At 43.8% G+C, this 27,699-nt stretch overlaps 1 protein-coding gene across 1 annotated transcript; it reads right to left on the bottom strand.

Moving 5' to 3' along the window:
* Nucleotides 1-1,008: 1,008 nt before the first annotated feature.
* On the bottom strand, nt 1,009-27,697 carry MCM10 (minichromosome maintenance 10 replication initiation factor; the record flags this gene model as incomplete). Its single annotated transcript, XM_087722576.1, has 18 exons — nt 1,009-1,198; nt 2,623-2,665; nt 3,525-3,670; nt 4,363-4,476; nt 5,561-5,679; nt 7,277-7,415; nt 8,899-9,127; nt 9,573-9,690; nt 10,887-10,991; nt 11,575-11,675; nt 13,789-13,988; nt 16,567-16,683; nt 18,046-18,213; nt 19,240-19,405; nt 21,280-21,451; nt 22,946-23,083; nt 25,537-25,641; nt 27,379-27,697. Coding segments are annotated over 18 exons (2,583 nt in total), but the record flags the coding sequence as incomplete, so codon positions are not given.
* Between the last annotated feature and the right edge of the window lie 2 nt (nt 27,698-27,699).

The following is a 27,699-nucleotide window of genomic DNA, read 5'->3' as shown; positions in this document are numbered from 1 at the left end:
GCAGTCAGCTGAAGTGGCTGCAGTAGTGCACCCTAACCACTGCGCCACCTCGGCTCATTTTGAAGTTTCAACTTTGTAAACTTCATTAAAATGCAACGTTCAGCTGCCCTTTCTAGTACGGCTGCTGGTGGCGATGGGCGTTGGGACTTGTAGTGTGCAGATTCCGAAAAGTCATCAGCAAAGAGATGTTAAGTTACTGGATTAAAACAGAATCTTAAAAAAAAGCGAAGCGTGTAAAACACTCTCTTGTTTTATTAAAGCTCTCTTGGTTTTATTAAAATCACTTTCAACCCCTGGGGTACGTATATCAATGATGCTGAGGCTAAATCCAACAGGTCACACAGGTGTGCTGTTCACAATCCAACATTAAAGCAGGAGGATTTTTAAAACATCCTATTTCAAGGGATGACGAAGCCTTAACCTTTAGACCAGGAGTGTCCAACCTCAACGACTTTTAAGTCCTGTGGACTTCAACTCCCAGAATTCCCCAGCCAGCCATGAATTCTGGGAGTTAAAGCTTCAAAACTGCCAAGGTTGGACACCTGTGCTTTATGCTAGGGGTGTCCAAACTTGGGAACTTTTAAGACTTGTGGACTTCCAACTCCCAGAATTCCCTAGCCAGACTGGCTGGGGAATTCTGGGAGTTGGGGGAATTCTGGGAGTTGGGGAATTCTAGGAGTTGGGGAATTCTGGGAGTTGGAAGTCCACATGTCTTAAAGTTCCCAAGTTTGGACACCTCTGCTTTAGGTGAAGACCGATCAGGAGAAGTATATCTTCAGATACAACTGAAACTCAGAAAACAGGAGATCAGTATTTTTTTTCCCCAGCCTCATCCTAAACTTGCCAAAATCTCAGACTTCACCGTTCCCAAGAAACGGACTTTCACCGTTCCGTTCTAAACTACGCCATCAACTATCCAAGATGACATTTCTTTCCCAAATCCAACGAAAGGGCGAAGATTAGACCCCCAAACCCTTCCAGGTTTCAAAGAAACAGAAAAAGTTATTTGGATCGGACTCTTCAGGGAAGGAAGATGGCTGTGCGAAAACGTTTCACGGGAAGGGAGTTTCTCCAGATGGGGAATTCAATCGCCGAAGACAGGCTCCATCCGCCATTATTTCATGCTGTTGAGAAACTGGGCGTGCTCTTCCCCTCTTGGCAGAAGAGTTTCTGCTCCGATTTTGGGACCTTTCTTCTCCTAGAAAACAAAATGGCCCAATAGCTGTGATTAAAGGTAAAGTTTCCCCTCGTACGTAACTGCTAATCATTCCTGACTCTAGGGGGCAGTGCTCATCTCCGTTTCAAAGCCGAAGAGCCAGCGCTGTCCGAAGACGTCTCCGTGGTCATGTGGCCGGCATGACTCAACACCGAAGGCGCACGGAACGCTGTTCCCTTCCCACCAAAGGTGGTTCCCTATTTTTCTACTTGCATTTTCTACCTGCTTTCGAACTGCAGAAGCTGGGACAAGGAACGGGAGCTCACTCCGTTACGCGGCGCTAGGGATTCGAACTGCTGACCTTTCTGACCGACAAGCTCAGCGTCTTAAGTCACTGAGCCACCGCGTCCCTATAAGCTGCGAATGCTGCCCATCGAAAGAGCTTCAATTCATCACAATCCTTCCCATCAAAATAAGCTTCCACCCATTACCCATAATTAACTGTAGATAAGGTGATGGCGTCACACAGGACAAGCTAGCTTCTAACAATAATCGCACCCAAATGCAATTCCAATTCCAGATATTTTTCACAAGTTCTCCCTGAAGTTTCTTCCTTGAAATTTCTAGGCCATAAACTTCAGACTTGAATGTCTGGATTTTTTCTGAGAACAGGAAATAATCTTCAAAGCTAAGAGTTCTTAAAGAAAAGAATGTTTGTAGCTTGGAGACGAACCATGGGGGCCCTTGGTGCTCTCTGAATTTGGTGGTTTTCTTGCAGATGATTTAATACCAAACTGGGTAACCTCATCAGTGCTGGAAGGGAGAGGGGTAAGTAGGGGGAGGAGGAGGAGGTCCCTGGTGCTCTCTGAATTTGGTGGTTTTCTTGCAGACGTTTCATGACCCAAGTAGGTAACTTTATCAGGGCTAAAAGGGGGTGGAGTTTGCAAGGAGGAGGAGGAAGAGGAGGAGGACTGTGGGGTCCTTGGTACCCTCTGAGCTTGGTAGTTTTCTTGCAGATGTTTCATGACCCAACTAGGAAACATAATAAGTGCTAGAAATGAGGAGGGGGAGGAAGAGGAGGAGGAAGAAGAAGAAGAGGAGGAGGAGGAGAACGGTAGGGGCCCTTGGTGCTCTCTGAATTTGGTGGTTTTCTTGCAGACGTTTCATGACCCAAGTAGGTAACTTTATCAGGGCTATAAGGGGGTGGAGTTTGCAAGGAGGAGGAGGAGGCCTGTGGGGTCCTTGGTGCCCTCTGAGCTTGGTAGTTTTCTTGCAGATGTTTCATGACCCAACTAGGTAACATCATCAGTGCTAGAAGGGACCAAACCCCACTCCTTCTAGCACTGAGAATATTACCTAGTTTGGTCATGAAACGCCTTCAAGCTCACCAAGAGCACCAAGGGACCCAATATATGACTTCCTTTCTAATCCAATTTTGTTAGCAAAAACCTTTGGCTGAGTCTTACCTTGAGCATTCCATCACGTTCCCATTTAAAGAGGCCACAATTACTGAAACAGGAAGAAGGCAGAAAAAAAAACACCAAGGTTTATTTCGTGTCTTAATAATAATAGGAGGACAAAGACAAGATAATTCATAGAAAGTCTGTTGCTAAAACCCTGATTTTTCTTTAGTTTAAGAGACTGGACAAGGGGCACCCCAATCTCCCATCAAGGATAACCTCTACTTTGATGGAAAATATTCCATCAAGAATAAGATATTTTATTATATTTTGCCAGTGACACTTCATGCACTTGAATGCCCTTCAGGATATGTGATAATTTAATCCAGTTTAATTTATTTGTCAAACCATAATAGAAGAAATATAATACAGTTACCCTGTATTAATGACATTCTTTAACGAAAACTCATCATATAATTATAATGTAACCTGGTTTTCACTAATTGCCTTGCTGAATTCTACAACTTGTTTTCAATTTGCTCTAAAGAGCCAAGAGCCAAGGTGGCGCAGTGGTTAAATGCAGCACTGCAGGCTACTGCTAGATCAGCAGTTCAGCGGTTCAAATCTCACCGGCTCAGGGTTGACTCAGCCTTCCATCCTTCCGAGGTGGGCAAAATGAGGACCCAGATTGTTGTTGGGGGCAATATGCTGACACTCTGTAAACCGCTTAGAGAGGGCTGAAAGGCCTATGAAGCGGTATATAAGTCTACTGCTATTGCTATTGCTAAAATATTTATTGTACAATGTGGCTTGAACCCCAATTTTAATAGGCTTGGAATAATTGCATATGTCCAAGAATAAAGTTGTGTAAGATTCTTTTCTGCAAGAGGAAAAATAAATAAATAAGCCATTTTTCAGGGGTTGCAAACAAAAGGAAGACACACAAACACACACCCACACCCACGTACCTGCAGTGTTTTTTGGGGAGTTTGTCCAGCGAAATAGCTCTGTTCCCACAGGGACACTTGAAAAACCTCTTCACCCCGTTGTGCCAGTGGTAAGCGTGACCTTCCGCCACACACGAATCCAGCAGTTTGAAATAGGTGTAGTTGCACTTCACGGGTGAAAAGAAAAAAAATAATAAAGACTCTTCTCGAAGAATGGAACAATTATATAGGGACTTTTTGCCGAAAAGGACTGATAATTTATGGGAATTAAAAAGGGTCAAAAAAGGAGAGGGAAGAACAAAAAGATAATTTACTCAATAAAAGAAAGGTGGAAGTCATAATCCTTCCTCCTTTCCTCTTTTTTCCCTTCCTCCTTTTTCTTTCCTTAATTCCTTCTTACTTTTCTTTCTTTCTTTCTTTCTTTCTCTTTCTTTCCTTAATTCCTTCTTACTTTTCTTTCTTTCTTTCTTTCTTTCTTTCTTTCTTTCTTTCTTTCTTTCTTTCTTTCTTTCTTTCTTTCTTTCTTTCTCTCTAGAGCCGAGGTGGCACAGTGGTTAAATGCAGCACTGCAGGCTACTGCTAGATCAGCAGTTCAGCGGTTCAAATCTCACCGGCTCAGGGTTGATTCAGCCTTCCATCCTTCCGAGGTGGGTGAAATGAGGACCCAGGATTGTTGTTGGGGGCAATATGCTGACTCTCTGTAAACCGCTTAGAGAGGGCTGAAAGCCCTATGAAGCGGTATATAAGTCTATTGCTATTGCTATTGCTTTCTTTCTTTCTTTCTTTCTTTCTTTCTTTCTTTCTTTCTTTCTTTCTTTCTTTCTTTCTCCCTCCTCCCTTCCTTCCACACCTGGCTTACCGTTTTGCATGTTGCCACCCGACATTTCATTTCTCGGATGTTCCTCATCTTGTCTTCCATTTGTTCTTTCTTCACCAAGGGCTCGAAGTACCTTTCCTGCATCTCAGCCTCAAACTGAGATACGGGAGCAAGGAAGAGAGATTGAACCGGAGATTATAAAGTTTTAACCTCGCCAGGTAAAACAAATGGTACATATGACATGAGTTATGCTGAAGACAAATTTCCTCCCTCCCTCCTTTCCCCATTTCACTGATGCTGTTTAGGGTGCAAAAATCAAAACTGCGCCACCACATCTGAACTAGGACACCTTCGTTAAAACAGGAAACTCCCCAAACAGAATGCCAGCATCTGACTTCACCTGACATCCTAGCTCAATTGGTGGGAGGCAGATTGATTTTCCTTGTGCTAATCAGGCTGTTTGCTGCAAGGAGGTAAGTCAATAACTATAAATGCCTAAAGAATGTTCGAATGATTAGACGTATTTTTTAAGACTGCTTTATTATTGTTCTAGACAGCTGAACAAAATGAAGAAGATTTTTAAAATAAATGCTTGATCTGAAGAGGCCCAGTGCTATTGCATCTTCTTTTAAATAGGGGAGAATAACTATACTTCCAGAAAGCACATCAATTTTAACAGCATCTGTACAAGGATAGTCTGAAATGTAACACTACAAAGTGTATATTGTCTGTACGGTTTGCTGTTAGCTGCAAGGAGGCAAATTGCTGGGAGGCAGATTTCCCCCCCCTTGTTTTCCTCCCCAAAAGCTAGGTGCGTCGTATACTCCAAAAAATATGGTAATTAAATCACTTTAGTGTTTTTCCCCCCTACTATGATAGGTACGATTCTCATTTCCTATTTTACTTGCAATCAGCACCTCAAGTTCTACTGTAAAATTTATTCAAATTGGATCACCAAAGTTTTTTTTTTTAAGTTAAGAGTTGTAGCCTTCCAAATCCCCCACCAGAGTTCATCCTCGTTTAGCAACGTTTCACAACCGTTCCAGTTATGACGGTGACGGAGAAGGGCCCTTTACGATCCAATCTACCAAATTTAAAAGGGCCTGGATGTTTACAAACTTTCCGCGAAAGAAAGGAAAACGGAGGCCGAGAACGTAAGCGCAGCCACGCTTCGGCTCTTGTCGATTCCTCGACCGATTCCTGGCCGCTCCCCAGGTGGATTTACGTAGGATGGGCTCACCTCCTTAAGGACCCCGTTGTGCCTGGAGCGAGCATTCCGGATCTCTTGAAACTCCGCCGATTCCAGGTATTCCAGCTGCTGGCGCCTCTTCTTTTCCAGGGGCTCTAACGCTCCCCCTTCTGCGGAAACCCACAGAGACACAAATTCAGACTTCTGTAGTGTAGCTGGGCAAGAGGATTCCTTTGGCTAATCTCAGTTAGCCAGACTGAATTGTTCTGAGGATCTGTTTATCTTCGCTGTTGTTTAACCGGTCAAACTATTTTTTCTTTTAGATATGAAATCTCTCTCTCTATCATCTCATCTATCTATGTCATCTATCTCTCTCTCTCTAATTATCTCTATCATCTATCTATATCTAATTATCTCTCTCTCTAATTATCTATCATTATCTATATCTAATTATCTATCTATCTATCTATCTATCATCTATCTATATCTAATTATCTCCCTCTCTCATTATCTATCTATATCTATCTAATTATCTATACCTATCTATCTATCTATCTATCTATCTATCTATCTATCTATCTATCTATCTATCTATCTATCTATAATTATCTCTCTCTAGCTATATCTATCTATCATTATCTCTCTATCTAATTATCTATCTATATCTAATTATCTATCTATCCATCCATCCATCTATATCTAATTATCTCTCTCTCTAATTATCTATATCTATCTATCATTATCTAGCTATATCTAATTATCTATATCTATCTATCATTATCTAGCTATATCTAATCTCTATCTATATCTATCATTATATATCTATATCTAATTATCTATATCTATCATTATCTATCCATCTACATCTAATTATCCCTCTCTCTAATTATCTATATCTATCATTATCTCTAATTATCTCTCTAATTATCTCTCTCTCTCTCTCTCTCTCTCTCTCTATCTATCATCTATCTATTGCTATCCATGCATCCATATCTATCTATCTATCTATCTATCTATCTATCTATCTATCTATCTATCTATCTATCTATCTATCTATCTATCTATCTATCTATCTATATCTAATTATCTCTCTCTAGCTATATCTATCTATCATTATCTCTCTATCTAATTATCTATCTATATCACAACTCACCCCCAAATTCCTGTTGCTGAGCGAGACAAGTTTTGAATGAATTCCATCCCATTTTACAACCTTTCTTGAGGCAGTTGTTAAGTGAATCTGGCTTCCCCACTTGGCTTTGCTTGTCGAAAGTCAGGCGACCTTGAGAGATTTATAGAAATAATGACGGTGGCGTAGGAATTAAATAAATAAATCCAGGGAGTCCTTGACTTACGAAAGTTCATTTAGCGACTGCTTGACGTAAAAAAAGGGACTTGTGGTTGTTTTTCACACAACCGTTACAGCAGCCCCGTGATCAAAATTCAGACGTTTGGCAGCTGACTCACTTTTACGACGGTCACAGCGTCACGCAGTCCCCTTTGGCGACCTTCTGACAAGTCAACGGGGAAGCCAGATTCACTTAATGACCATGCTATTAATTTACCCACTACTCAATGCTAAGTGATTCACTTGATGACTGCGGCGAGAAAGGTTGTAAAAACGGGGCAAGGCTCTCTTAACAAATGTCTCGTTTAGCCACCAGAAAGTTTGGGCTCAGTGGTGGCCGTAAGCCGAGGACCACCTGTAAACAGGCAAAACAAAAGTAACTCTTGGATGACTGTCATCGAATCTAGAGTTCCCCGCACCTTCTACTTCCGTGATATTTTTTTCCACTCTTTCGGAAATCCCTGGGACGTCAACATCCGATCGTTTCCGTTTGACGCTGTTGGGATCCACTTTGGAAATGATCTGGCCTTTGGCGCGCAGTTTCTGTATCGCTGCCATCTAAGAGAAAGCATTAGAGAGAAACATAGCCAACCACTTTAATTAAATCTCAGATGAAAAGCCAGCACGACAACAGGAAGTTGCACCCCGAACACCCGATGAAACCCAGCCTTTCAGAAACCTTTATTTCTAAAAAGTGACATACGTCCAGTGCTCACACATTCGTTCCCCACAAGTTGAAAATGTGAAATCGTAGGTTATACAACAAGATATTTAAATTGCCCAAGGTGTGCCATGTATCTTAAATTTCCCTCCTCTGAACAAAAGAAAAATTGGGGGTGGGGTGGGGGGAGAGGCTTGTGCCATTTAGCATCCAATTCTCCATCTGTGTTTCAAGTAGAAATTTTGGGGGAATTCTAGAAGGAACCCCAATTCTTACATAATAATAAGTCACTGAAACCAGCAAGCAAGCCAATATTCATGGTTTGGAGAATTGGCAGAAAGTTTATTAAAGTGGCTAAAAAAATGTTTTAGCAGGCAATGCTGGGAAATCAAGATCTTAAAAAGGACCATATATAAACCAATTCCTCCTTCACTGTAAATAATTACAATCAAGAAAGGAATACAATTATTGATTTTTTTTAAAGGCTATTTATGATTTTAAGACAGTTTAAATATTATTATTTAAATTTAAAAAAAAAAAACAATTGTTTTATGGTATTTCTCCTTCTCTACTTAAAATAAGTTGGAGGTCACTTTTGTTATATATTTGATGGATTATTTGGTCGCCATTGGTAGCCTGTTCTGTTATTCCCCTCCTCCATTTCCCCTTTATGCTAGCTTGCATTTTAATGACTGTTTTTGAAACTTTGTGTATATGTGTATATGTGTATATATGTATATGTATATATGTATATGTATATATGTATATATATATGTGTATATATATGTGTATATATATGTGTATATATGTATATGTATATGTATATGTATATATGTATGTATGTATGTATGTATGTATGTATGTATGTATGTATATATATATATATATATATATATATATATATATATATATATATATATATATATATATATATATATATATATATATATATATATATATATATATATATATATATATGACTGTGTGTGTGTGTGTGTTCCAGCATAACTCTGGAACGCCTCAAGCAATTTCCAAACTTGGTACACAAATGATTTACTCTCTGGGAAAAAGGTACTGTAGGGGGTAAGACACCCCTAACACTCCTTGGGGTGTGTGTTCTGTTAAGATACAGCCTGTTGTGCCTTAAAATGGCTTCTACTGTACGGTGCTGTGGAGTTGCCACGGTAAACAGATTCACAGTACTCCACAAGGGGGCTCCCTCTGGTAAGGGGGAAAATCTAGCATTACAAATTGCGGCGACGTTCATGGAAAGGAGGCTTGGGATATACACACACACACACGCACACACAAAGAAACTGTTTCATTTTATATCCTGCCTTTTTGGACATAAGGGAATTACGAGCCGTAGGTCCCCGTTACCTTTTTGGCTTCTGCCGAGCGGCTCAGTTTGGGGGCCGGAGGGGGGCAGTCGTCAAAGAAGAGAACGTCGTCCCCTTTAGAGAGACCCGAACCAAGTCTGGGGGTCTGGGGGCTGGACAGCCGTGCAGCTTTAGGAAACTCAGACGCTGGCGTTGGGGACGGCAGCACAGCCTGCCCCACAGAAGTGGGCGAGACTGGGGTCTTTTTAACCGCAGGGTCCTGAAGAAATCTGCAACGAAGGGTGAAAATCAGGATTCTAGTTTTGGGTGAAGGAGAGATAAAACGCCAGGAAGCATCAGCTCCAACGGCTGTTTTTAGCATTTCCCGGGAAGGGATGGAGGTTTGATGATGACAATCCCCAAATCCTGGATCAGACCGTTTCTTCCCCCAGGCCGTCACTCTGCCGAACAACTAATTCCCACAACCCCATAAATCTACCTAGTAAGGCTGTGTTACTATTGTCCTTCTCATCTTTCCTTATCTTCTCATGAACGCAACTCAGTTGCTAGTATTCTTACGGTTTATATTGATTTATTTAGTTTCCGTATAAAGTCACTTTTTTTGGTAACAGGGAACAGTCATTAAACGAATGGTTGTAAGTCGAGGACTACAAAATAATAGGAGCATCAAGCCATGTTTTCCGACAGGACAAAAAAACAAAAAGGTGTTGTTACCTCCTCTGGATTTCGTCAGATCTTCGCTTCCTGGCCGCCAACATTTGCTGTTTCTGTAGCTTCAGCAGAGCTGAAGGAGAGATGGATTGGATAGCTGGGGTGGGCTTCCCTGTAGATCCTGAAAAGGAAGGAAGGAAGGAAAGAAAGGGAGAAAGGGAGAGAGAAGGAAAGAAAGGAAAGGAGAAAGAAAGGGAAAGAAAGAAAGGAAAGAGAAGGGGAGAGAGAAAGAAAGGAAGGGAGAGAGAAAGAAAGAAGAGAGGGAGAGAGAAAGGGAGAGAGAAGGAAAGGAGAGAGGGAGAGAGAAAGGGAGAGAGAAGGAAAGGAAGGGAGAGAGAAAGAAAGGGAAAGAAAGAAAGGAGAGAGAAAGAAAGGAGGAGAGAAAGAAAGAAGAGAGGGAGAGAGAAAGGGAGAGAGAGAAAAGAAGGAAGGGAGAGAGAAAGAAGAGAGGGAGAGAGAAAGGGAGAGAGAAGGAAAGGAAGGAAGGTAGAGAGAAAGAAAGGGAAAGAAAGAGGGAGAGAGAAGGAAAGGGAAAGAAAGAAAGGAGAGAAAGAAAGGAAGGAAGGGTGGAGAGAAAGGGAGAGAGAAAGGAAGGGAGAGATAAAGAAAGAAGAGAGGGAAAGAGAGGGAGAGAGAAGGAAAGGAAGAAAGGTAGAGAGAAAGAAAGAAAGAGAGGGAGAGAGAACGGGAGAGCGAAAGAAAGGAAGGGAGAGAGAAAGAAAGAAGAGAGGGAGAGAGAAAACTGAAGATGTGATATCTGAAAGCTGCTTTTGCAAAAGTCAACCGGTCTTTGATTTTCCTTGAAGACATTTTGTTTCTCATCCAAGAAGATTCAGGAGAGGAAGGAGGGGAGGAAGAAGGGGAGAAAGCAGAAAGGAAGAAAAATTCAATGCAAAGAGGAGGAGGAGGAGGAAGGAGAAGAAGAAATCAAAAAGGAAGAAACATACAAGAAATACCAAGAGGAGGAGGAGAGGAAGGAGGAGAAGAAAAGAAATCAAAAAGGAAGAAAAATACAAGAAATACCAAAAGGAGAAGAAGGAGGAGGAGGAAGCAGAAGAAGGAGGAGGAGAAGAAAGGAAGAAAAATAGAAGAAATACAAAGGGGAGGAGGAGAAGAACCAGAACCAGGACCTTCTGCTTGGAGGAGAAGTGAAATGCCTTCAAAGGAAACCATGAAAGGACAGGGACCCTTTGGAGAAAAGCCCCTTTGGCACAACCAGGACTTGGGTGACCAAGAATCCCCATCGACCTGACGCCTCTTCTCAAGCCCCAAACCAGCATCCTTCCCCCCCCCCCCCCGTGGTCCTTTCCGACGTACCTCCTGCCCCTCCTCGGGCGAAGTGTTTCTGGAGGTTCCGTGCCCCGCACGAGGGCATCGCCAGGAGCTCCTTGAATTCTTCCGAGCAAGGAGGCTTTCCCAGACCTGAAACGGAACCCCAGGTGAGACGGAGGGAGCTCTTCAACTTTCAGGCAGTCCTCGACTTACGACGCTTCATTTAGCGACTGCCCGAAGTTGCAACCGCACCGTAAAACCGGATTTGTGCCCCTTATTTCATACGCTGCAGCATCTCCGTGGCCCAAACGCAAACGCTTGGCAACTGGCATGTACTTATGTCGGTTGCAGCGTCCCTGGGTCACGTGATGCCCTCCTGCGACCTTTGGATAAGCCTATAGCAGTGGTTCCCAAACTTGGCAACTTTTAAGACTTGTGGACTTCAACTCCCAGAATTCTCCAGCCAGCAGAGCTGGCTGGAGAATTCTGGGAGTTGAAGTCCCCTAGTCTTAAAGTTGCCAAGTTTGGGAACCACTGGCCTATAGGGATGCCAGATTCACTTAACAACGTTGGCAAGGAAGCTTGTAAAAGGCTCCTTTTAACAACTGCCTCGCTTAGTCACGGAACGTTTGTGGTCGTAAGTCGAGAACTATCCTGAAGGCCAAAAGAAGGAGGCCGAAAGAACCGGGCCTATCCGAGATGGGATGCTTCCGAAAACAGAAGAGAAGTTTACCCAATTTCTCTTTGGTTTCTTGCAAGATGGCATCGACTCCTCTCACGACCAGATTCGTCAAAGTCGTCTGGATTTTCTTTTTGGGAACGGCGGCCGCGGCCCTGAAGGGGGAGAACACAAGAACACAACTCGAGGGCTGGAAATCAAAAGCCACACACACTGGTCTGTGTAAAACGTTGCCATGAATTCCGATTTTACAAAGAGCAAACTTCTACGTTGGTTCTCCCCTTGATTAGCAATAGCAATAGCAGTTAGACTTCTATACCGCTTCGTAGGGCTTTCAGCCCTCTCTAAGCGGTTTACAGAGTCAGCATATTGCCCCCAACAACAATCCGGGTCCTCATTTTACCCACCTCGGAAGGACGGAAGGCTGAGTCAACCTTGAGCCGGTGAGATTAGAACCGCCGAACTGCAGATAACAGTCAGCTGAAGTGGCCTGCAATACTACACTCTAACCACTGCGCCACCTCGGCTCTCTTATTAGTTTCCCTCCAGGTAATCTAAACTTTATGGCGGCCCCTGAGATATTGGAACTCTGCTCTTGGGTCACCCCCTGGACCTTCTTCTCATGCTTCGTCTAATGGAAAGGAGGACCAGGGGAGACATGATATCGGTCTTCCAATATCTCAGGGGCTGCCCCAAAGAAGAGGGAGTCAAGCTATTCTCCAAAGCACCTGAGGGTAGAACAAGAAGCAATGGGTGGAAACTCATCAAGGAGAGATCCTTCCTTCTCTCCTCCCTTCCTTCTCTCCTCCCTTCCCTCCTCTCCTTCCCTCCTTCCTTTTCTCCTTGCTTCCTCCCTCCTTCCATTTCTTCTCTGCTTCCTTCCTTCCCATTTTCCTTCCTTCCTTCCTTCCTTCCTTCCTTCTCTCCTTCCTTCCTTCTTTCCTTCCTTCCCAACTTCCTTCCTTCCAGTATCTCAGGGGTTGCCCCAAAGAAGAGGGAGTCAAGCTATTCTCCAAAGCACCTGAGGGTAGAACAAGAAGCAATGGGTGGAAACTAATCCAGGAGAGAAGCAACTTAGAACTAAGGAGGAATTTCCTGATTAACGAGAACATTAATCAATGGAATGACTTCCCTCCAGAAGCTGTGGGTCCTCCATCAGTGGAGGCTTTCAAGAAGAGATTGGACAACCATTTGCCTGAAATGGTAAAGGGTCTCCTGCTTGAGGAAGGGGCTGGACTAGAGGACCTCCAAGGTCCCTTACAGCTCTATTCAGATTATTATTATTATAATATTATTATTATAGATAAATTTCCTGACAGTAAGAACAATCAATCAGTGGAACGTCTCCTGTCTGGAAGTTGAGGGTTATTATTATATTATTATAGATAAGTTTCCTGACAGGGAGAACAATCAATTTAGTGGAACTGCTCCTTGAAGGGAATCCCTGCTAGCTGCAAATGGAGTTTATCTATTTATTCATGCATATTATTCATTTATAATTAATTTATATTGTATTATTTTCAAAATTATTATTATTATTTCTTTGATTCATTAAGCATGAAACTCAGTCAAGTAAACATTTAATGATGTGTCACAAATTTCATTGATTACTACTACTACTACTACTACTATTAATCAGGGTGCTTCTACTACTACTACTACTACTACTACTACTACTACTACTACTACTACTACTACTACTACTAATCAAGGTGCTTCCATCACTGGAGGTTTTGAAGAAGAGATTGGACAACCATTTGTCTGAAATGGTAAAGGGGCTCCTGCTTCAGAAAGGGGGCTGGACTAGAAGACCTCCAAGGTCCCTTCCAATGCGCTTATTTTGTATTCTGACATGATAACTGTCTTTTAGTATTTGAAGTGCTCCCACAAGGAAGAAGGAGCTCAAGCTATTCCCCAAAGCACCTGAAGGCAGGACAAGAGCAATGGGTGGAAACTAATCAAGGAGAGAAGCAACCTAGAATTAAGGAGAAACTTCCTGACAGTCAGAACAATTAACCAGTGGAACTCCTTGCCACCAGATGTTGTGGGGGGCTCCAACACTGGAGGTTTTTAAGAAGAGACTGGAGAACCATTTGTCTGATATGGTATCTGGTCTCCTGCCTGAGCAGGGGGTTGGACTAGAAGACCTCCAAGGCCCCTTCCAACTCTGTTTAACCTAATCAAATCTAATTAAACCAAGATCAGGACAAGCGAACTCCAGGGATCAGGTCAGATGCCCCCAAAAGCAACGCAGAGACATTTTCTTACACAGAAGCAGCATAAGCCGCCGAGGAAACCCCTCCGTAGTAAAAACCGTCTTGGCACAGCTTCTCTTTCAAGCCCAGGTTGCGTTTGGCTGTCCGTTTCGGTGCCCGGGTGGTGGAGAAAGTGGACTGCAGGTCGGCCCTCTTCGAGCTCCGTTTCCGATACTCGGATTGTATGTGATACTGACAATATTCACACTCGCTCTGCAACAAGAGACACCAATGAGTACATGAAACTGAGATGCTGAATAATAATAATAATAATAATGAAAATGGTTAATGCAGTGTTTTCAACAATTGAACCGGGATCCATCTTGGAAACAAACCAGTTAATGTACAGCGCAGCTGTAATAGTCACTAATGAACTAGACATTAAAATTAAAGTACCTAGTCACACAACAGAAAAAGCATCAAAGCCAAAGTGGAAAATCCGTTTAGAACAAAAAATCAAAAAATTAAGGGCAGATGCTAGTAACTTAAAGAACATGCATGAGCAACGGCTTAAAAACAACAAAATCATAGATCGGCTAATCAGAAGATATAGATTGGATACAAGAAACATCAATGAAGCTGTAGAGATTGTAAAACAGCAGATAACAGCAACAGCTAGAAAAATTGAAAGATATGAGGCACGAATCATCCAATATAAACAAAATCAGCAATTTCGATCAGACCAACGGCATTTTTATCAAAGTCTTAATGTGAATGGTGACACCAAAAGTGAAAAACCAGAAAAACAGGCCACAGTTGAATTTTGGAAAGAATTGTGGGAAAATGCAAAGGACTACAACAAGGAAGCAAAGTGGATACATGACTTTGAGAAAAGCATTGGCAACAAACAAATGCAAGTATTAGAAATAACAACTGAGATGGTCAAAAATCGAGTTAAAAAGGTAAAGAATTGGACATCACCTGGAAAGGACCAATTACATGGTTTCTGGCTCAAATATCTGATCAGTTTACATGCAATATTGGCCAGGCAACTGAATGAAATTTTACAAGAGGGCCAAATTGATGAATGGTTGACAACTGGAAAAACATACTTGATTCAGAAAGATGCAAGTAAAGGAACAACACCTGAAAACTACAGACCAATAACATGCTTGCCAACAACCTTCAAATTACTCACAGGCATTATTGCAGATAACATGATGGATTATTTGGAAACAAACAACATCTTGCCAGTAGAGCAAAAAGGCAACAAAAGAAGGAGCAGGGGCACAAAAGATCAGCTTCTAATTGATAAAATGATATTAGAAAATTGTAAGAACAGAAAAACGAACTTGAATATGGTCTGGATTGATTACAAAAAGGCATTTGACTCACTGCCACATAGTTGGATCATAAAATGCTTAGAAACAACTGGCATTAGCAAAAATATTACATCCTTTACTGAAAAGGCGATGAAACAATGGAGAACTGAGTTGGCAGTAGGGAATGAGATCTACAGAATGGTTAATATCAAGCGAGGAATTTTCCAGGGTGATTCACTTTCACCTCTTCTCTTCATCATCGCAATGATCCCACTATCAGTAATCTTAAAAGAAATGAAATTAGGCTACCAAACAGCCAAAGAAGCTGAAAAAAATTCGCATTTACTATATATGGATGATTTGAAACTCTATGGAAAGTCGGAAATAGAAATCCAATCATTGACAAACACAGTCCGAGTATTCAGCACCGATATTTCAATGCAGTTTGGCATGGAAAAATGCGCCACTGTATCCATAAAAAGGGGCAAAATCACTGCATGTGAGGGAATTGAAATGCCCAATGGCCAACTAATTAAATGCAAAGAAAATGAAGCCTACAAATACTTAGGCATTCTGCAGTTGGATAACATCAAGCATGGAGAAGTAAAAACTGTTGTCAGGCGAGAGTACACCAACAGAGTTAGGAAAATTTTGAAATCTAAATTGAATGGTGGAAATACAATCAAGGCCATAAATACCTGGGCAATACTAGTTATAAGATACACAGCTGGCATAGTTAACTGGACACAAGCTGATTTGGACATTTTGGACCAAAAAACCAGGAAACTAATGACAATGCACTACAGTTTACATCCACGTGGTGATACCGATAGACTATACCTGCCCCGAAAATCAGGTGGCAGAGGATTATTACAAGTGAAGCAAACAGTTGAAGAAGAAAAACATGCACTGGCTGATTATTTAAAAGAAAGTCAAGAACATCTATTAATCGAAGTAAGGAACAAAAAACTACTGAAGGCCCAACAGACGAAACAAGAATACAGAAAAGATGTGATAAAATCAAGAATGGAGAGTTGGCAGAACAAAGCTGTTTTGACTCTGTGCTCCGTGCGGCCTTGCAAAGCTAATTGCCAATTAGGTCTTTGGCAGCGTTTCAAGGGAGATAAAGGTGCTTATCAGACTTATCCCGAAAGACTTTGGCAGACTTCTGCCAGACTCTTCACAAACTGTTTGGGACTCATTACAGGCTGGGAATGAACACAATTCAGGGCCTTTGAAATAAAAAGAGGGTTTTGGGGACTAAACATGTGATTTTTACTGACCCAGGAAGCCTAGGGCAGAACGCTTAATAGCAGAAAGGTTGGGCTCAATTTATGGTCGTTAAACCGAGGAGTCCCTGTGTTATTTTTATGAAGGAAATTCGTAGCCGAGAGAGAGTTCTTGGCCATCCGTTGAGGGGGATCATTTGCCTATAAACCTTTTCATGATTCCCGCCCCCCCCCCCCAACTGTAATTTGTAGTAGTATCGACCTGTATGAAAACCTGGAGCCCCCAAACACCCTTTTTACCTGATTAACGATCTGCGTGCAAGGCTCCCCATTTTTCTTCCTCGCTTTACAAGTCCCCAAGTCCATGGCTTCCCCCAAAATCAGGATCTTTTGGGGGTGATCGACGGAGAGACACACCTGAGAAGAACGAGGGGGGGGGGAAAGTTTTGGCTTTCAGGAAGCTGAACCAATCTATATCCAACACCGTGATAGAGGAAAGGCCCTAACCAAGCAAATATTGTCTCAGCCGTTTTAACCACATTTTCGTGGCAGGAGGAAGGCGAATATCGTGGCTCGGTTTCTTGGGAAAAGGAGCTGTGATTTTTCCCACACCAAAGGCCTCGTGGCTGCCCGACGAGGAAGATTTAATTCCTCTAAAATGATCCTGGACTCATTTTCAGCAGTACTGAAACTGCTGCTCCTTAAAGTGATGTTTCTCCTACTCTTCACTTCTTCCACACTCAGTGGCCCAAGAACAACTGTGTTTCAAGGTTTATCTGGAACAAACCAGCTTTGTTTTACAGGATCTGATCTGGGTCGGTCACCGGGACCCCCAGAGGTTTTGTATTCGAAATGGAGCCTAACTTCTCTCTAGCAGAGTGCAGCGAACAAGGACACACATTCAATTTTACAGCTAACTAAGATTGTTGGACGGGCAGGGACATAAACAGCCAGGGAAATAATTGAAGGCTGGGAAACAGGCCCCCATCGGTCAACAGAAATGCTGATTTACTACCAGCTTATCAAGTACTTAGAAGGTGTGGGCCTGGCAACACAAAGAAACAACAGCCAACAATAGTCAACCATCAACACCCCAATTGCCAACAACAACAACAAAAAAAGCCATACAAGTACCACGCAAAGAGCAGCAAACACTCCGCTAGAGAGAAGTTTCATAAAGATGACCTCCAGAAGTCCAAAAACTTGGAAGACAAAACCCCCGACCCTGAGTGGATCCGGCAATGTTATCCTGGAACACGTGGATTCCCCTCCATTCAACTTTTGTTTTCTTTCTGCGGACAACTGAAAACACTCAAGATTGTGTCCGGATCACCCAAAACTATCTGTTCTGTGCAAGGAAAAGTTTGCGAGTGGAAGGACCTTCTCAAGGAGGTCCTCTTCTAAGGAGACAGCCCAGGTGCTCCTCAACACTGTTCAGAGAACTTTCTTCTGGCCTTCAGCCCAGGGACCTTCAAGGAAGGACCTTCTCAAGGAGGTCCTCTTCTAAGGAGACAGCCCAACTGCTCCTCAACACTGTTCAGAGAACTTTCTTCTGGCCTTCAGCCCAGGGACCTTCAAGGATGATAGCCGACAGGAGAGATAGTTCTCCTACTTCACTTCAGGACTGGTTCCCGAGTCAAGAAACACTCAAAAACCCAGGAGAAGCTCGCACAGATTTCTCCTTTTCTTCTACCACCCAAACCTTACATTACCCAAAAGAGTCACGAGGTGTTTGTTGAGGTAAAGACCCAGAGGCCTCCAACCCCAACTTCTCCATACCTCCTCTGATCCTTCCTTGGGCTTCATCTGGTTAGCGTTGAGGAGGCCCACAGCAGTGCCTTGGTCCGTCTTCCAGTGTTCCTTGTGAACGTCCCCGAAGAGGAAGAGGGCGACGGACCTGCTGAAGTCACGCAGGTCATTCAGGTGCCAGATGCTGAACGTTTTACCCTGGAGGAAACACGGAGAGCAAGCGTCTTCCTATTTATTTATTTGCAACCGTCGGCTTAATTGGCGGCGCAGTGGTGAGAATGCAGTATTGCAGGCTGAACTCTGCCCGCTGTCAGGAGTTCGATCCTGGTCAGCTCAAGGTTGACTCAGCCTTCGGCCTTTCTGAGGTCGGTAAAACGAGGACCCCGATTGTTGGGGGCAAGAGGCTGACTCTCTAAGCCGCTTAGAGAGGGCCGTAAAAACACTATGAAGCGGTATATAAGTCTAAGTGCTAGTGATATTGCTAAGTTATTGCTACACTTATTCATCAGAGCTGAGGTGGCGCAGTGGTTAAATGCAGCACTGCAGGCTACTTCAGCTGACTGCAGTTCTGCAGTTCAAATCTCACCGGCTCAGGGTTGACTCAGCCTTCCATCCTTCCGAGGTGGGTAAAATGAGGACCCACATTGTTGTTGGGGGCGATATGCTGACTCTGTAAACCGCTTAGAGAGGGCTGAAAGCCCTATGAAGCGGTATATAAGTCTAACTGCTATTGCTATCTCCGCCCCCTGCCTTTTATCCCCAGAGCTAGGGTGGGCCTTTGTTAGCAGCTGTGGCTCTTTTGTCCTGAGGACCGGCCCATAGATTTCCACTGCTCTCCTCTCCTCTGCCTTTTGCACATCCTGCGTGTCAGGCACTGGACCCAGCTGTTCCTCCTCTTCCTCAACAGCCAGCTACAGACCTGGGGGCTGTTGACTCTCCATCTGAGGGCTGATGGACAGCCCAGGCTCTGCCTCTGTTTCTCTCTCTCTCTGCCAGCTCCATCCCCTCTTCCCCCTCAAGGTTGCCTTCATGATGACCCTGATTCCCACCACGCCTCCTCCTCCGATTTGGGTGCTGGAGGAGCTGCTGGTCAACAGGTCACAACTAAATATAACAAGTGCAAAATTCATAGGACTGTATGGCTTTGATCTCTGTCCAGCCAGGGATGGAAATGGTCAACCGATGGCCGAAGACACCCAAGCTAACATTCAAGCCCTTACTTACATTGTTGGCGCTTTGATGAGTCTTTTTCTTTATGATGACGCCAAAGGTGACCCAATCCATTTCTTCAAGATTTGCCGATCGGAGTTTGTCTTGCACTTGAGACAGCCTAATCAGCTTCCGCCCGGACATTTTCCTTTCCATCTCGGCCGAAGAGACACGAGGTTTTCTGCAAAGAAATCGGAAATCCCCATGAAAGGGAGGGACGCCTGAACCGTCCATCGCTCGACCCAACCTGGAGGCCGAGCGACAAGAGGTAGAAAGGAGTTTCCAACATTTATCAAAAATACTCCGGCTTAATGTCTTAATATATTGTAGACTGTGTTTGTTAAAAATCTATACCGTTTACGGGCTCTGGGAAGTCGGGGGGGGGGGGAAGGGAGGTGGGGTGTTAGAGGGGAGGGGGGGATACATAGTATGTGTTAGATTTTACTGTATACTGTTGCTCTTTAATTCCACTGTAAAAATAGGACAGGCTGAATATATTAATAGATAGTAGAAATACACCGAAGGGAGGAGTAGAGGGATAGAAGAAAGAGGGGTAGAGAGGGTGGGAGAGAGGACTGGAGGGAGGGTGAGAAGGAAGGGAGGGAGTGTATCGGGAGAGAGGAGTGGTAGAGGGGGAGGGGAAGTAGGGTAGAGGGGAATGATGGAGGGAAGATGGAAAGTTGGAGGGGGGCGAAAGAAAGGGTGTATGGAGGCTCAAAGAGGTACATTGGGTTTTTATTTTGGGGGGTACTGCTGATAAGAGGAATGGCTGTGTTTATTGTTTAATGTTATATGGCCCCGGTTATGCACAGTATATATGTGACTATACAAAAATGAAATGGAAAATAAAAAAAACATTAAAAAAAAAATACTCCGGCTAAAAAGTCTTGCCTATCAAATTGGGCTTCTTTTTTATATAGATATAACTTTATTTGTTTTTTTTTTCTTCAACATATATGAGTGCTTGGTGAACAGTATATAGTCTGGGTCAATTTTCTTTACACAAAATACTAAATAACAATAATAATAATACTGCTCAGGCATACATGATCGTAATCTTTCAACTTCTAAACTTACAAATACCCCGTTTTCCCGAAAATAAGACCTCCCCGGATAATAAGCCCAATCGGGCTTTTGAGTGCATGCGCTAAAATAAGCCCTCCCCTGAAAATAAGCCCTCTCTGAAAATATTGCCACACAGCAGCAGCCATGAGGTGACCACACTTGCCCGCCTCCTGCACCTCAAAAATAATAAGACCTCCCTGAAAATAAGGCCAAGCACTTATTTTGGGGTGGGGGGGGATGTCAAATAAGACCCTGTCTTATTTTCAGGAAAACACAGTACATTGTAGTTATAATATATTGTATTTTGTAGCAGTGTACATATTAATTTTTCCCCCAATTGTTACTTTCTACCTCTTTTTTTTAACCCCTGATACAACAATTCCCATATTAAGTATTGTGTATCTGTTCTGACCCCCTCTTCCGTCCAGTAACGAATGCCGAGACAAGCTTAACTGGAATGTACTTTAATAGCAAGACACCAAGACCTCGGTGGCTGAAAGCCAAGCAGAACAAACAGACTTACAACCATTTGTTTCCAAGTTAAAATGGCGCTGAAAAATACTGAGTCAGGATCATTTTTTATACTTAACAACGGTTACAGCATCCCCGTAATAATCAGATATCCAAAATTCAGACGCTTGGCAACCGACTCATGTTTATGACGGTCGCAATGTGTCGACAAGCAAAGTCAACGGGGAAGCCGGATTCACTTTAACAACCAGGTTACTAACTTAAACAATGGCAGCACTCACTTAATGACTGTGGCAAGAAAGGTCGTAAAACGGGGCGGAATTCACCCTCACAACTAGCTCGCTTAGCAACAGGGATTTTGGGCTCAATTGTGGTCGTAAGCCGAGGACTACATGTTATGCATGCAGAATAAAATGATGCCCTTGGTGTCAATGGCAGAATTATCCTTAGCAAGAAATGTACACGTTCCATTTAAAAATAATAATAATAATAATTGTTATTCCAGATAAATTTGCTAACCTTAATTTCAGCCCAGAGTAGATTTCCATGGAAACGTTTTGATTTTTGACGTCGGCATTTTTAATTATTGGAATTTTCTTACTGGAATCGGCAGTGGGTCTGTTTCCAACCACGGATTTAAGTGGTTGAGAGATCAGACTAGACGAAGCTTTTGAAGTGTGGTCCTTATTCACTAAGGAACAGAAGACAAAGAAGACACCATTATCTCAGAAGAAAACTGGAAAAAAAAAAGCCAATATGGAGGAAAAGACTTTAAAATGTTAAGCTTTTTCTCAAACTTCTGTTCTGATTTAGGCTTCCTCCGGAGGCACATAGCTGAGTCCTCGTCCCGATAAGCCCCTTTTATTTAATTGACAGTGAATTCCTCTCCTGCAAAGTCTTACATTTCCCACAGTCTTTCAAGATGGTTCACAATAACCGATCTTTGTCAGGCCAGGCCAGTATCTTTCAGATGCCACAATACTTGGCAAGAATGCAGGAATGAACTAATTGTCTCCTGCAAACTCCACTCCCCTTCCGCTCCTCTTTTATCTTCTCTGGGAGGGGCCATTCACCATCCACCTGTGGCTTTACTCCCAAGTTGATCCTGTTCTTTAGCTGTTTCCTTTGTCTGGCCACTCTGCGCATGCGCACACTGGGAACAGGTTCCAGCTGTTCATCTTCCCCACTGATGTCTGACTCCGAAGGGAGCTGATAACTGTCAGACGGCCCTGGCCCCCTCTCTGCCTCCAACACAGAGCCCTCATCAGAGCCTTCCCCAGACTCCAGGACTGGCCCATCTTCCTCCCCAACCTCCTCACTGTCCGAATCTGCTGCCAGCTCTGCTGGCCATTGGCGGGCCACAACTTCTCTGTTTAATAATAAGTAACTAATTTTTCCCAGGGGAATAAAATTGCATATCAGCCACCATCAATTCTGCCTGCAAGTGTATTTTTCCCTCCCAGAGAAATGTTTTTTTTAAAAAAAATAACAAAAGGTGCTGACAATCCCAAAACAGAGATAAGTATTTTTTTCGCGCATGAATAAGTCATTCTGATTTACTTTCCTCTTTTCTGCAACAGAGAGACCATGCTGAAAAAAAACATGTGTCCTTTTCCAAAGTCTCATTTATGACGACGTCTTAACATTCCAGACGCAGAATATAATCTGCACCAGCCTATTTGCAATTTATTATATCAACTCCCACTGCCTTAAAAAACACATCTTCACTCTTTCAAAGATATGAAAGCAGATTTTGTAACAGAATAACAAGAGTTGGAAAGGGACCTTAGAGGTCTTCCAGTCCATCCCCCTGCTCAGGCAGGAGGCCCTCTACTGTTTCAGACAAGTGTCTGTCCAGTCTCTTCTTAAAAGCCTCCAGTGATGGAGCCCCCAGAATTTCTGGAGGCAAGTTGTTCCACTGATTAATTGTTCTCACTGTCAGGAAGTTTCTCCTTAGTTCTAAGTTGCTTCTCTATTTGATTAGTTTCTACCCGTTGCTTCTTGTTCTGCCCTCAGGTGCCTTGGAGAATAGTTTGACTCCCTCTTCTTTGGGGCAACCCCTGAGATATTGGAAGACTGCTATCATGTCTCCCCTGGTCCTTCTTTTGATCAAACTAAACAGACCCGATTCCTGCAACCGTTCTTTTAGAGCCCAGAAATCAAGCAGAAGGAATGGCGAATATACCTGCAATCATAGATTTTGACTTCTGGAACTGGCTTTTTGGCAGCGGTAAAGCAGGACTGGTCAGCTGGGCTGAAAAAGATGGGCACGTTTGAGCCTTGGAAGGAGTCCTTTCCTTAATGACACAAGCGGTTGATTTACCTGATCAAAGAATTTATTAAGGAGTTATGCTTTCAGCTAGAATATATCACAAACAGCCTCAACGTATTTACAGAGGTACTCTGGTAAGGTAAAGATAAAGGTTCCCTTCCCACATATGTGATAGTCGTTCCCAACTCTAGGGGGCGGTGCTCATCTCTGTTTCAAAGCCGAAGAGCCAGCGCTGTCCGAAGACGTCTCCGTGGTCATGTGGCCGGCATGACTCAACGTCGAAGGCGCATGGAACGCTGTTCCTTTCCCACCAAAGGTTGTTCCTATTTTTCTACTTGCCTTTTTTACCTGCTTTTGAAATGCTAGGTTGGCAGAAGCTGGAACAAGTAACGGGAGCTCACTCCGTTACGCGGCGCTAGGGATTCGAACCGCCTAACTGCCGATCTTGCTGATCGACAAGCTCACCGTCTTAGCCCCTGAGCCACCGCATCCCTATTGGTACTCTGGTACTCATTGTTAATTGATTCCGGAAGGCAGGATGAGTACCAAAAATGATGAGTACCAAACAAACTTTTCCCACGAGGAATAAGAGTCACACAGCAGCTGACACTAAAAAGTTCTAGTTTGTGCATTGAGCACTAAACAAACGATGAGTACTGGGACCAAATTTTTGCATCAAAGTTCAACGAGTACCGAACTGGATGATTTTCAAAGCAGTTGAGCACCAAAGTAAGACTGTACAGGAAGTGCTCGATTTACAACAGTTTTGTTTAGTGACTGTTCAAAGTTACAACGGCACTGAAAAAAAGTGAGATGTTTTTCACACTTACGACTGTTGCAGCCTCTCCACAGTCACCTGATCTGAATTCAGACACTTGGCAACTGACTCATATTTACGACGATTTGCAGCATCCCAGGGGTCACGCAATCTCCTTTTATGACCTTTTGAACAGCAGAGTCAACGGGGAAGCCTGATTCGCTTAACGACAGTGTTGCTAACTCAGTGTTTCTCAACCTTGGCAACTTGAAGTCCTGTGGACTACAACTCCCAGAATTCCCCAGCCAGCTATGCTGGCTGGGGGATTCTGGGAGTTGAAGTCCACAGGACTTCAAGTTGTCAAGGTTGAGCTAACTTATCAATTGCAGGGATTCGCTTAACAACTGTGGCAAAGAAGGTCGTAAAATGGGTCAAAACTCAGTTAACAAATGTCTGACTTAGCGACAGAAATGTTGGGCTCAATTGTGGTCGTAAGTCGAGGAGCACCTGCATAGGGTAAATATTTAATCCCTCTCTTTGATACTTTAAGCTCAATCGTATTTCAGATTTTGATGCCAACATTATGCCTTCGTTTTGCTTTAATACCACACGAGATCCCTTCTCTGGCAAAGACTGGAAACAGATTCAGAAAATGAAAAGTTCAAGTGTAATTATCCAGTCTCGGGAATTGCACCATCAATCAAAACAAATTAATTTAAGTGGTTGATGAATCAATGAATAGTACACCTAATAATATGCCACCTTTCTCTCTCTCTCTGATCTACTACATGACTCCTTTTTATGCAGAATTTGAAGCAAGAACATTTATTATGCTCTGCTGAGTGTGACTATTGTAGAAATGACTTCTCCTCGTTTCCTCATTCTGATTCACAATGTTTGCACAAATGTATCGGTGGTATTCCTTGACTTCCGACCGTAATTGAGCCTGGAATTACAGTCGAGAGTTTTCTCGGTTGTTTAGATAACCACTCGTGGGACCCCTCCAGATTTTATGATCTATCTTATGGCAGCTGTTAAGCAAATATGGGGGTTGCAAAGAGAACATTGTGGTTGTTAGGCAAATCTAGTTTGCAATGGGCGTTTTTTTGCCAGAAACTAGAAGTAAACAACTTTCTGGTGTGACAGTGAGACGCTCCAAGCAGTTGTAAGTACAGGCTAGTTGTAAGCACCCAAAATGTGATCACCTGTATTGAATCTGAAATTTATAAGTTAAGGTGAAGGTAATGGCTCCCCTTGTACATATGTGCTACACGTTCCTGACTCTAGGGGACTGTGCTCATCTCCATTTCAAAGCCGAAGAGCCAGCGCTGTCCAAAGACGTCTCTGTGGTCATGTGGCTGGCATGACTCAACACCGAAGGCACACGGAACGCTGTTCCCTTCCCACCAAAGCTGGTTCCTATTTTTCTACTTGCATTTTTTACGTGCTTTCGAACTGCTAGGTTGGCAGAAGCTGGGACAACTCACGGGAGCTCACTCCGTTATGCGGTGCTGGGGATTCGAACCGCCAACCTTTCTGATCGACAAGCTCAGCTGAGCCACCGCGTCCAAGCTGAAATTTATACACGACGTCAAATATATTGCTAGCATTTGAGCTGTTCTATTGGATGTTAGGGTTTGTATAATCTTGGCAAATTGCTCGGGGTTGCAAACAACATCCATGGGATAAAATACAAGCTTGCATGATGGAAAGCAGAACGGTCGAAAAGGGAAAAAAACGCAATTACCAGATGTTTTCTTGCAGGGATCAGAATCAGCTGGATTTCCTATCGCCGTCCTTCCCAACTGCTCCTGCAATTTTTTCATCTGCTCTTGCAATTTTCTCAACTCATCTGGGAGGCGAAAAGAAGACAGATAGATAAATCTCATTGGAAGCCCAAGGTTAGGTAAATTAAAAATTCGGGACACAGCCGCATGATAAACCCAATATTTAATATGCCAGGATACATCTGAACTGTTTTGAGTCTGCAGTTTTGGCTCCGTTTCTTTAAACTGTTACGTTAAGACCCAGCTCCCCAAACACTACAAACTCTTTGTATTTAGGTTTATTCGATTTATATGCCACCCTTCTCCCAAGGACTCAGGGCGGCGTACAACATTAAAAGAAACACATAATACGAAAGTTAAAAAGAAATTAAATGGGATAACCCAAACCCAATTAAAATTGATAATGACATTTTTTAAAAAAAGAATTAAAATTAAAATTAACAGTAATCAATAATTTTGTTTTGTTTTGTTCAGGCCAGGCTGACTTGCTGGAAAAAGCCAACTTTTTAGGGTGCGTCGGAAGGACCGGAGGTCAGGGATTATGCGACGCTCTGGGGGCAGCTCATTCCCGAGAGAAGGGGCTCCCACGGAGAAGGCTCTCCCCCTGGGGGTCGCTAGCCGACACTGTCTGGCCGACGGCACCCTGAGGAGGCCAACTCTGTGGGATCGCACTGGACGGTGGGAGGCTACCGGTGGCAGTAGGTGGTCTCGCAGGTACCCTGGGCCTAAGCCATGGAGCGCTTTAAAGGTCATAATTAGCACCTTGAATCGCACCCGGAAGACAACCGGCAACTAGTGCAGGCCGCCTAAAAGGGGTGCAACATGGGAGCACCTGGGTGCCCCCATGATGACCCGCGCAGCCGCATTCTGGACCAGTTGAAGCTTCCGGGGGCTCTTCAAGGGCAGCCCCATGTAGAGAGCGTTACAGTAGTCCAGGCGAGAAAGGACGAGGGCGTGAGTGACTGTGCACAGAGCATCCCGATCCAGGAAGGGGCGCAACTTTAAACCAATTATTCATTTAATTAGGAGTGCTGGCAGCCCCAGCATAAAAGTTTCTCTCTCACTGCAGGCTAACAAGTCCCGCTGGCCGAAAGATGAATAGTTGTCTGCCACATCTATTCATTTCTGTCCCCTGCCTTTTATCCCCAAAGTTAGAGTGGGGCTTCACTAGCAGTGGTGGCTCTTCCGTCCTGAGGACCGGCCCATAGATTTCCACTGCTCTCCTCTCCTCTGCCACAGCTCTTCATCTCTGCCCCCTTCTGTTTATCTCCAGAGTTAGGACAGGGCTTCGCTAGCACTGTGGCTCTTCCGTCCCGAGGACCGGCCCATAGATTTCCACTGCTCTCCTCTCCTCTGCCACAGCTATTCATCTCTGCCCCCTTCTGTTTATCTCCAGAGTTAGGACAGGGCTTCGCTAGCACCGTGGCTCTTCCGTCCCGAGGACCGGCCCATAGATTTCCACTGTTCTCCTCTCCTCTGCCTTCTACACATCTGTGTGTCAGGCACTGGGCCCAGCTCTTCCTCCTCTTCCTCATCAGCCGCCCCCAGACCTGGGGGCTGTTGACTCTCCATCTGACGGACGGCCCAGGCTCCACCTCTCTCTCTCCCTGCCAGCTACATTCCCTCTTCCCCCTCGGAGCTCCCAGGTTGCCCTGGTGCTGGCCCTGATCCCCACACCTCTTCCCACTCCTCTGAGCCTGCTGCTGGAGGGGCCAGGCTACAACACGTTAAAGATTTTTGAGACAAAACCTCCAGTTTAGATAACTTTTAACCATCAGAAATGTAAGAAGGTTTCAGGGGACCTTGAAGATCCTCTTTGGAAGGTTCTTCCACTCGATCAGGAACTACGGGACGCGATGTCTCCTGAACGCTTCCTTCTTTCTTCTCTTCCTCCAATAGGTCGCTCACATCCCCAAACAGCTCAGCAAAGTTTTCCTGGCTGGCAGTGGAGCCCTCCTCTTCCTCTCCCACCTCCTCGGTGTAAGACCCGTCATCTTCTGCCTCAAAGAGTAAATCGTACTCATCCTGATGATGGTCAGCTGCTCTTTCCTCCTCTGAAGGACCTTCTTCTGCTTCATTCTCCTCCAAGAGGGAAGCTAAGAGGTCTAAGGCATCCTCGCCTG

The sequence above is a fragment of the Thamnophis sirtalis genome, unplaced genomic scaffold (assembly GCF_051295495.1).
Source record: "Thamnophis sirtalis isolate CommonGarterSnake01/CBP01778 unplaced genomic scaffold, rThaSir2_p1.2 scaffold_9, whole genome shotgun sequence".
Lineage (NCBI taxonomy): Eukaryota > Metazoa > Chordata > Lepidosauria > Squamata > Natricidae > Thamnophis > Thamnophis sirtalis.
The sequence above is the reverse complement of the archived record's forward strand: the minus strand, read 5'-3'. Positions and strand labels throughout refer to the sequence as shown.